This window comes from Carassius gibelio, chromosome A17, assembly GCF_023724105.1.
Source record: "Carassius gibelio isolate Cgi1373 ecotype wild population from Czech Republic chromosome A17, carGib1.2-hapl.c, whole genome shotgun sequence".
Classification (NCBI taxonomy): domain Eukaryota; kingdom Metazoa; phylum Chordata; class Actinopteri; order Cypriniformes; family Cyprinidae; genus Carassius; species Carassius gibelio.
In genome coordinates, this window is record NC_068387.1 from 17,334,912 (window position 1) to 17,346,775 (window position 11,864).

At 38.4% G+C, this 11,864-nt stretch overlaps 1 protein-coding gene across 1 annotated transcript; it reads left to right on the top strand.

The window, feature by feature from the left end:
• Window positions 1–6,201: 6,201 nt before the first annotated feature.
• Window positions 6,202–11,428, top strand: LOC127933391 (tumor necrosis factor receptor superfamily member 6). Its single transcript, XM_052530378.1, has 8 exons — window positions 6,202–6,369; window positions 6,740–6,848; window positions 7,152–7,280; window positions 7,556–7,670; window positions 8,171–8,256; window positions 8,428–8,543; window positions 8,663–8,681; window positions 9,922–11,428. Exons 1-8 carry the CDS (start codon window positions 6,325–6,327, stop codon window positions 10,203–10,205), a joined length of 903 nt encoding a protein of 300 aa, XP_052386338.1. The 5' UTR covers window positions 6,202–6,324; the 3' UTR covers window positions 10,206–11,428.
• The last annotated feature ends 436 nt before the right edge of the window (window positions 11,429–11,864 follow it).

The window sequence follows — 11,864 nt, forward strand, 5'->3', positions numbered from 1 at the left end:
TGGCTCGTAACAGACGACAAACTTCATTGAACAATGTGCTCCCAAAGTTCCGTCCTTGGTCAGTGTGAATTTCAAGGGGAACTCCAATGTGGGAAATAGTCAATTGAATTCAATTTAAGTTTATTTGTATAGTGCTTTTTATAATACAAATCACTGCAAAGCAGCGTTACAGAAAATTAAGTTTCTACAATATTTAGAAGAAGCTTATCAGTGGTGACTGTCAGTTTATGTGCATATGACAAATTTTCGGAAAAATCTATTAAAGACTTAGTCAAACACATGATGACCACTATTAACAGCATTTATTATATGATGCAATCACATTTATATCAAAATTAGGTAGTTCTGTATGTTGTTTCAGGGTTAGCATCATCTGAGGTCCTCTGAGGGGGTGACATAATCTCTTCTTAGGTGTCTTGAATCCAGACTAAAGCTTGTGTAAATCCTACATCCCGTGGCAAAACAGAGAAACAAATAGACATAATTAGTGTAGCTGCTGTTCCAACCCAGTAAAATTAATTTGTTTAACCCAAGCTAAAGAATAACAATGTGCTTTTGATCAGATATAACTGCAGTCCAAAATTATGAGATGCATTATTTGAATGCTTGGCGAAAGAGATGTGTCAAATACAAACACCGACCTCTTTGCAGCTGTCTCAGCTCCTTGTTCGGGAATAGGGAATGCCTCTACTCTGCAGGTAAACTGCCAATTGTAATGAGAATGTAACGGTTGCCTGACGTAGATTCTGGAAATGGTCCTAGGTCCCATGCTCCAGCCTGGTAGTTCTGGAGTTTGGCCCTTCCCATTGGACTGGTGATCTTACAGCAACTACACTGTGGGCACTTCTTGACAAAAAAACACATCATTTCCCATATTGTACCAGTGGTAATGACTGTGTTCATGAGTGTACGAGTGTCTTTTCCTCCTCTGCGTGACCTGCTTGTGCTGGATGACAGGCTTGGAGAACCTCATACTTCAGGGAAGTGGGAACAAGTAGGTGAAATACCTCCAGTGTTATTGTCCCAATGGAAGTAGAGGATCCCATCTTTCATCTCCACTTGGGACCAGCACAGCCAGTACTTGCGAACTGCTGGGCTCAGCATCACGACTTCTTCCTTTGCAGGCAAAGAAACGTCAGATGCCAATTTATGGAGAATTGAAAATTCTGGGTCTGCTAACTGTTCTTCTTTGAAATTTTTGAAGTCAGCTAACAATATTTATTTATTTACTGTATGGAAAAAGTATGGAATAAATATACAAATCTGTCTTCTTGGCTAGTTAATCCAAACAATATACAAATGTGTACTGTTGATAAACAATATAAAAACAGACGTCACATAGGGCATGCAAAGCATTTTATTAAAACTGTTATCATTACGGCAACAGGGAATTTGAATGTGCATGAGTTATTTTATTTAATCTGTGTTATTAGAATGTATCATGTTTTTTTTTTTTTTTTTACCTAAAACATAGAGGCACTGATTGATGTGTCTGCATCACCTAGATTCAAGCATTTCAGTGGGCTTAAATAGATCATTCTTTACAGCAGATTTAGTTCACAAACAACGGACAGTTTTGACCTAAATATAATTTTCAGTTTCAATAATTAATCCTAAATTTCCAAGTTGAATGAGCCATTATAACGGCTGGGTCCCTGTGCATGGCTTCTGGGTTTAACATCAGGGCCAGGTGTCGAGGAATTTGGACAAGCTGGGGTCCATACATGGCTATCAATGACAGCGAGCTCAGCAGCAAAAAGTTGTTCAGCATCTGAAGGCACTGTTGCATCTCTGTTTGTAACAAGTGCTCTATGTGGGGCAGATTAAAGTGTGGTAGTGTCATCATGTGGGTGTGGACCACATGTCACCTTTTTGGCATGGGGCTGCAGTGTGAGGGCTAACAAACAAGTCTTTGTAGCTTCCAGTCTTTAGAGCAGAGGTGAAATGGCATTTTGAAATTACTTATTTTGTCGTGACAACACGGCCTGTAGCCAGTGCAGGTCAGGGGCAGCTGATGCTCCAAGTGAGACTTATAATCCATCTTGTATTATAATTTAAATCCAACCTGTATTTTCTGTCAAATGTGTCAATGTTTTATTTAAAATATTTATTTATTAATATGGAAGTATATTCTGCTCTGTGAGTTGAAATGTGACTTTTCAAGGCTGTTTTACAGTGACTGTGAAACCTGGCAGGCAGCCAAATGCATGCTTGATTTGTCAGACTTCCAGTGCCACGCCTCTCGGGGAGGGGAATTCCATGCTGCTTTTATTTCCGTAAAAGAGTGGTTAATGTGCCAAATAAATATGTCAATCAGTCTTTAATAATACTTCACAATGCCATTTTGCAGATTATAATGTCCATAGAATCACACTGATGTCCCAGCAGTTCATAACAATTCGCTGGTGATTTTCTATCGCACTCAACTTCGGACACCACTTGTTGTGCTCTCGTCTCTAACGTTAGTCTATCAGTGTCCCTGGAGGCATGAAGAGAAGCACACAACAAAGACAATCCATTGAAGGAACTTTACTAGTAAAGCATAACTTTACAACAGCGGGGTTCATGCTCTTGCCCAGTGCTGATGGGTTTGACTACAACCATCCACATCGAACTCTGAACATAACAATCAGTGAACTAGTCCCCATGCAATGAGATAGCAGCATCTAATTGGACAATACAGAACTCATTATTATACACAATGAGAAAGTGATGTGATATACAGCCAAGTATGGTAATCAATACTCGGAATTCGTGCTCTGCATTTAACCCATCCAAAGTGCACACACACAGCATTGAACACACACCCAGAGCAGTGGGCAGCCATTAATGCTGCAGCGCCCAGGGAGCAGTTGGGGGTTCGGTAGTCTCAGCCTCAGAGGGTCACATCCACGGACCATTAGCTAAACGTTTGATGCATATGTGACACAAAAGTGGAAATACTTCAGAAGTGTCGAAGTCGTCATCGGATTGGTTGAATTATACATGATTTCTGGGAAACGTGTGAACAAAAATGCTGTGGCGCCAAACCACCTCATGAAAAAAGAAAGCCATCAAGTTTACAACAGTGACATCGAGCGCTTATCAGGATCAACTAAATGATGGATATTCAAAAGTATGTTAAATATTTTAAGTTCGTAGAAAATAATCTTTAAAATATGTCTGAGAGTTTTACACACCGGTCTGTAATTGTGGCGACATTTTTGCGCCCCAAGACGTGACGCTGAACGAAATAAACTGTTATTGGTTGTTTGACATGTCGGTCAAATGGCCTCATAGGTGGGCCTTGGCCAATGAAAGCTACCATAGATTCTGGACCTTCAATCGTCAGTCTGACTAGGGGTTCGGTGCCTTGCTCAAGGTGCACCTCCAGGGCCGGCCCGCGGCATAGGGCGTCACTCATCCATAGGGGCGCCAGAATGAGTGAACGAGTGAATTTTTTTTTTTTTTTTTTACATATTTTTTTTAATAATAGGCTACTATTTAAAAACCATTAATTCGAAATACTACCAAATAAAGCAAAAAAAAAAAAAAAAAAAAAGTCCGGCTCTTCAATCTTCCCCCGCCCATCGAGTGCTTGAAGTGCGTCAGAAACAGAGCGCGCGCACGATCAGTTGTTGGCATAGACAGTAAAAGAAAGGTTGTTGGTAATTTGTTGTGTAGCGTGCCCGACGCCGCATCCAATGTAGACAGCACTGCTTTTGTTAGCACACAGCTCATAGAAACGGGCCTGGCAGCTCGCACCAGTTATAGACACGGTGAAAGTTTCCTGATTGTGACGGAAGGCCGAATTTACATGACACATTATAAATGAGCATAGTCTGCGATAGATACAGTGCCAAAAAGAAGAGAAGAGGATAAAGACAGAGGTAAAGAGATGTAGTGAAAGAACAATTTATTGCATAGGAGTAAGATACTATAATTTCATGGCAGTTATGTTTACCTTAAACTTAATGTTAGCAGTTGTTCTGAGTTCTGAGTCCCCATACTGTGATTTTGTACAATCATGTCAGTTTTTAGACGCATTTTTTATTATCACTTTTTTTATTAATGTTTTACTCTACAGTTGTGCAGTTTTGGGGGGATACAGTACAGGAAACATTACTATTTTTAATGTTTTTGAAAGAAGTTTCTTCTGCTCATCAAACCTGCATTTATTTGATCAAAAATACAGAAAAAATGTAATATTGTGATATATTATTACAATTTAAAATAATTTGTTTTCAATTTATTATACTTTAAATTATCATTTATTTCTGTGATGCAAAGCTGAATTCTCAGCATCATTACTCCATTCTTCAGTGTCACATGTGACATCCAGTCTATCACATGATCCTTTAGAATCATTCTAATATGATGATTTATTATGAGTGTTGGAAACAGTTCTGCTGTAATGTGTGTGTGTGTGTGTGTGTGTGTATGTGTGTGTGTGTGTGTATATATATATATATATATATATATATATATATATATATATATATATATATATATATATATATATATATATATATATATATTTATGCTAAATCATGAACACAATGGCAGGGTGAAATGGGCTGTGATGCATGGGGCGCCAGGTAAAATCTTGCCTAGGGCAGCAAATTGGTCAGGGCCGGCCCTGTGCACCTCAGTCGTGGTATTGAAGGTGGAGAGAGCACTGTACATTCACCCCCCCCCCACCTCCCACCTCCCACCTACAGTTCCTGCCGGCCTGAGACTCAAACTCACTACCTTTTGGATTATAAGTCCAACTCTCTAACCATTAAGCCATGACTTTCCCCAAATATATTGACTATTTTATATATAAAATAACTATAACTCAACTTATATTTAATTAACACTGACAATATGTGTATTGTCCTCTAGTGCCATCTGCCAGTAACAAAGCAGTAGTCAAGAAAAAAATCCAATAATTCACAGCAGAGGCTCAACGAATAAAGAAAATCGCAGAAACTGGGACACAGATGAGAGTTTGAAAGAATGTGTGTGACCGCAGTGTTACGTAAGAACAGAAACACACATTATCAGAGTTCATGGCTTCTAAGAACTTCTTTTCGTTGTTCAGGTATGAAAGGGTTGATCTGAAATGGCCATCTCGTCTAACCCCACCTCCCCACATGCACCCAATGAGTGTCACTTTCATGTGTGGTTTTTAGAAAAAAAGATGATGCAACAGTATGGTAACACCCAAACCGAGAGCGTGTGCTCACTCGCGTACAGTTTCTGAATAGAACAACCGACAAAAGGTTTGGTAGCAGCTATCAAGTACCCAAATATTCATCTGCTATACTGGTTTGATGGCATTTTTAAAATAAAAGCCACAGTACCTCACATTATACTTTAGTATAATTGTAGTTTTGAAGACACGATAATAGCCTATTCACTGAAACTGCTGTTGTTTAACCTGCAGATGTTGGTGTATTTGATATTTAAATCAAATTAAACCTATAAATCAGTCATTGCATATAGTAGGCTAGTTCCCTGACCGTCTGGCTAACTTTGAGGCATTTATAGTACAGGCAGTTAAAAAAGCTCCATTAGTCTCAAGATCCTGTGTTTGGAGAATGAGAAGTTTCGAGAAACTTATGAAATGGCCTGCATTGCCCTAGTATATCCTGGGTTCACACAGTGTAACGGAAGAGAATAAGAATGAGAAATGGAAATAAACTGTAGCTGAAATTTTATTGAACCACTGTTGTAAATCACATGACCATTTCCAGTGCAATAGCCGTACAGAGCCTTATAAAGGTACATTTTAATTAAGTGTTGTTGATAAAAATGCCAGATGCAAATGCTTGAAATTAATAGATTTAAAAGATCACTTTTGGTCTACAAATGTTCGCGGTAAGAACGACCTGAAATCTGAATAAAGCTCAATAATGGGGATTCCTTTATAACAAATTTCCCTAGAATACCCTAACACAGCTCCATAGTAGTGGAAAGTCCGCCCCATTTACATCGAATCGGTTCTTTTGAACAGTTTGTTTCAGTGAACCGGTTCGTTTGATTTATGTACATCATACCTTATTTAGGAAATCAAGCGCTCCTTGAGGGCTATGCAATTAATGCTATTCATTAAAACCAACTATTCTCGATTCAATGAGTATGTGATTTTTTTATTATTATCTCGAGAATAGCTTTGATTGAGCCGTTTTGTTTAGACCAATTGATAAGATTCAGTTGAAAAGAACAAAAAAGCTCGCGAAAAACACCGTCTACTCCCATCGCGAAAAACACTCCCATTTCCCTTTCCTCTCTACATGTTGTTGATGGTGTATTTGGTTATTTAAACTTTCTCCGTGTCTATTAGGCTACTATTCAGACATGTATGTACGACGGCGACATGTCGTCGTGTTTCTGTGGTGTGCGGTAAGTAAAACCTTTAAACCTTGTTCAATTTTATAGCCTACTGAGTTTAATGCTGCATATCTTAAACGCCCTACATCAACAACCACCATCCCTTTAGGAATACAGAAATGTATTCAATCGGTGTTTATTATATTTGTTGATTTCGGTTTTAAAATAATTGAATACAACTTAGAGAAGATATTATAAACGTACTAAACATTTAGTATAAAAGGTTGAGAATCACTATCGGTTTCGTTTTGTCGCTAGCTTTCTGAAGCGGTATGGTCGGTGTAACTGCGGTTGATAAGGCATGCCTGAAAAGAATTTCAACAAGAAAACTTAACTTTAATTTCAGAATTGATCTGTTAAGTGCCGTTTTCCCATGTTTCAGATGTTTACTGTTGGGCTGACAGAAGGCAGGAGCCTGCGCACGAGACGCAGCGACTGTGAATACGGGACTTATCCGCACGAGGGAAGAGAGTGCTGCCTTTGTCCCAGAGGTAGGATCTAATATAGCCTATACACACATAGCCTACACAGTATATATTGTTAGCGAGGTGGACTTCGTTTCTTATTTCACATCAAAAGTCTAGGCACAGGGTTTGAATAGATTTACATTCAGCAGGGCTTTATTTTTCTGGTTGTCCATCCCCGATATTACAACAAATAAATAAATATGGAATAGTTTATTGTTTTGTGATCAGATGAACTTAAAGTTATTTCTGGATCACTTAGATAAGATTGGAACAGAAGGATGTTCTCAAGGATATATAGCTACCAGTGTGTATTTGTTTGTGTTACAGGTAAAAGGGTCTTGAAAGACTGCACAGATACAAATGAAACAGATTGTGAGCTGTGTGAGCATGGCACCTATATGGATCACCTGAACAGTGAGAACGAATGCTGGCCTTGTAAAGTCTGCGATTCCAATGGTAGGTCTTAACATATGAACCTTGTTAGTTTTGTCAACTAAACTGATTTTTCTGCAAATCATTTTTATTTATACTCTCTAATAAACAGGAAATTTAACAAACGGGCTGTAGACAGTCAACTGTTATTTTGAAAATATTAGTCAAAACGTAATGCTAGAGATTGGACTGTTTTCAAAGGCTAGTACTGTGCTTCTTGAAGCCCAAATGGAAGCATGGGCGAAACAAATTGTACAAATTCTTACAAAACTTATTTCTGCTTTCTGTTCTTGCAATAGCAAACATGGAAGAACAGGACAAATGTTCGCTATATTCCAACACTGTCTGCAAGTGCAAGAATTCTTTTTACTGTGAAAAGGGTAGCCCATGCAAGATCTGTTACCAATGTGACACGTATGTAGCCAAATAACCTTTTCTTTCTATTCTTTCTATGTGTTTAGAAAGTTAGAATGGAGATTACTATAAAAAACTTGTGCATGCAGATTTCTTATGTTGCTCCAATTCAAACCAAGTAAAATCTAAGCAAAATGCAGACTCGGTGTGGCGGAAACATTAAAATGTTCTTGATATAAGTTTTCTTTAGTCTCTCTCTCTCTCTCTCTCTCTCTCTCTCTCTCTCTCTCTCTATCTCTCTCTCTCACACACACACACACACACACACACACACACACACACACACACACACACACACACACAAAATAGAAAAATAGCAGCAATGCTTGTGCTTTCATAATACATAGCAATATTAATTAAATAACTGTAACACTGGTGCAGTTGGCCATAGAGTGTTTCTGCTGAGGGGTTTGCTAACAGTTCCTCGAAGATCTGACATTTTAAGCATTTTTATAGTTTATTATTCAGATGTCTCTGTTTATATATTGTTTGCCCCACAGGTGTGAGAAATATGGAGTGAAAAAAAGTTGTACAGAGACCAACAACACTGTGTGCCATGATGCCAAAGAGCCTGAAAACCACCAAGGCAAGGGCTGCTTTATCACTGATTTCATTACATGCTAAAATGCCCATGTCCCAAGAGCACTTCTGTGTACACACAGTATAAGCAATAACTGAAAAACAGTCCTCTAAAGCTTATGCAGTATTAACTCTAAGAACATTACAGATAATGGACTCATATGATTGCTTATTTCAGGGGCCACTGTAGCTGGTTTGGTATTACTACTCATAGTTGTGGCTGGTGTTATTTTGGTGGTCCTTTGGCTACGGAGAAACAAAAAGTATTGTTTTAAGGGTAGACCTATTGATCTGGTGAGTCAATTCTCTTGTTGTAAACTTTCATTGCACCCTTGTGGTGTTACAGTTGAAGTTTTTTATTTGCATTTTAAAACTTTTGTGACTGATGGATTTGTCTGTTTCTCCCCACGTAGAAACCCCCGACACTGGAAGGTATGTTTACTTCTGAGAACAATTTGATATGTTACCATATAAAGTTTTTAAATATCTAATATTAGCAGTCCCAACACCAGTTCGTTGGTTTAAAATCATGTAAATACATCAAAGTAAGGCTGATGATACCAGAGCCGGCACCAGCGCAGCACTGATGAGGGGGCGGCTGAGGTGACGAAAGGGGGCGATGACATAGCACAAAGTAAAAGTATATATAAAAAGATCCTTTTGTGGCCCATTTACGTATTTGTCAGACCGATATTACTACAACCATTAGAATACAGGGTTCACACAGATAGAGATTTGGTCGTGAGGCAGATCAGTGGAATGAAACATGTATTCTGAGTGAATTAACCTATTAAAAACTTCTTAGCAAATACAGATGGCAGAGTATTGAATAAAACAAAATCGCACAGCCACCAAATTCTAAAATCTGACATCCAGGGAATAAAAATGTTAGCAGTTTTAGGCATCAGTTTTATCACAAATATAGACAAGTGACACCACCAAAACCACCAGAAAAACTTAATTGTGTCTGCTTTACAATGAAACACAAGCTCATTGCGACTGATTCCCTAACATAACACATTCATTGCGACCCATTTAACAGATGAATCATTTTAAGTTAGAACAACTTGAACAGCAACAAACAACAACAATACAGCAAAATAATAAACAAACTACGATCATTTAGCTCTCTATTAAACATATCCAACATAAACAAAAAAATTTGACTTTGTGAAACGGACTGTCCTAAATTGTAGCTATTAGTTATTAATGCTAGAAAGCTTATGTATTTGGCAACTATATATTTTTTAAATAAACCATTATTTTTGACATTTCGCACTCATCTTGGGTGAGGGGGCGACGTTGCCATCAACAGGCAACCAGGTGATACACAGGGCCCACAACTGATCTAAAGTATCCAGATAGAAATTTGTTAACCATTCTCAATAGAAAAGTGCCAAAGCAAAATTGCTCAAAAAATGTCGCCGCATGTATCATCGGAATAAGTCATCTTTAAACCAAGAGAAGAATAGAGTGAACTATAGTTACCTATACAATGTGTACCATACGAATAAAAAACGTCATCAGCAGTGTATTAAAATAAGCAGTTATTAAAATAAATCCATGCCTGTTTTGTACCCTGTTGATGGAAAGTGTCTGGAATATAAAGACATTAGATCACAGTAATAGCAGGACAAGAAGCTAATATCAGTGCTCTTCTTTTTCTGTGTAGATTTAGACCTGGACCCTCACCTACTAGATATTGTTGACGTTCTGGACTGGAAAACGGTGAAACATATTGCCAGGCACAGTGGCATGAGGAAAGCTGAAATGGAGGAGCATGAGCTTAACAACAAAAATGATGTGAAAGAACAGAAATACGCACTTCTGCATGCTTGGTACGAGAGACAAGGTTTATGTGGAGCCTACCCAGCTCTCATCAATACGCTGTATGAAATGAAGCAACGAAAAACAGCAGATGAGATCCGGAAAATTGTTGAGAAGGGACAGAACTGAATGAGGTGCCAAGTAAATATGCACAGTGTTTAAATATAGGATTTTTCCCTTGACATTAGATATGGAGGAATATGGATAACAGCCATATTGTGATTTTACTTTTCATCTTGTTTAAATAATGAGGCCGCTGGAGTGATTTGGAAATTAGCGACACCTGCTTCACTCACCAGTCTCGCGTCCCACGGAGGAGATCGGAAGGATACAAAAGAGGAGCGACGATGGTGAAGGACTAGAGAGGATCAGGCCTGGGCTTTATTTTGTGTTTTGTTTTCATATATGCACGGCAGTCGTCCACGAGGGGCTGTCACACTGTTTTGTGTTTATTTTATTCTTAAAGTCTCATTTAAATGTCCGTCGGTTCCCGCCTCCTTCTTCCCGTGATTGTGGAGTTGGTTTACTGTTGTTTACAAACATTAAGTGGACATACTTATGTTTTTTTTTTTTACTGCACATCATGGTGAAGTCCAGCAAAGAGTCTATCCATGCAGTTGCAGAATAATCTCTGAAAAAGTATGACTGGAATTCCACAAAAAAAGATGGAAACACATGAAACCAGCATGGAAAATTGCAGATTCGAGAAAGCAATATGATAAAGGTCTTCTATTGCACAGTGCAACATTCATTTTATTCCTTTTAAGTACAATCTTTTTATCAAAATCCAATTGATCCATGATTTTCCTAGTAGAATTTAATAACGTAAGATTATCAGAATCTTGGTGGAGTTTAAGGGCGATTTCTGCAGCCTTTAGTTTAATTTGGTCTCACATTAGTCTGGCAGACACAGAAGTGACATTTAAATCCTGGTAAAGGTGAGACGTGATTAAGAATGAACCTAGTGACTGGACGTGTGCAAATGGTGGTGAGGAAACATCCGGCCTCTGGAGCGCCCACTGAACGTAGGGATTTTTCATTCATCTCTAGACTTATGCTGGACAAGATGCTTCCTCTCTTCACCCTCTCCCTCACTCTCTCACTTCTATTAGACTCTTGTTTCCTCATCAGTCAAGGTTTAGCTGGTTTTGCTCTCTCCAGCTCTGTTTGGGACATACTTGCTGTTTTTCTCTAATTTATTCTGTTCTTTCTTGCTTTCATTTATAAGGAGCAATCTAAATCAGTCTGTAAAAAAAATGGTTATTGTGAACTTGCTTCAATTGACACTGTGGTGCACTGGAATAAATGCTCACTTATGTCTCGGAGATAAATGGGACAGTTCAGCCAGAAAATGAACATTCTTGTCATCATTTACTCACCCTCATGAATGTGAGAACACAATTCTAGTTAGTGAGTAAGAGCAGTAATGAAATGAAAACTGCATAGACTAGCCTTAAAAAGTGTTTATTTTCTCAATTTGTTTTATTTCTATTTTTTCAAAATGTTCATATTTCACATGTTCATTTAATGTACATGTACTCAATACTTGGTAGGGGCTCCTTTTGCTTTAATTACTCCCTCAGTTCGGCGTGACATGGAGGTGATCAGTTTGTGGCACTGCTGAGGTGGTATGAAAGCAGAGGTTTCTTTGACAGTGGCCTTCAGCTCATCTGCATTTTTTGGTTCTCGTTTCATCTGCATGTTTTGGTTCTCGTTTTCCTCTTGACAATAGCCCATAGATTCTCTCAAGCACACCAACTCCATGGTCATTTAACCAACTTTTGGCAG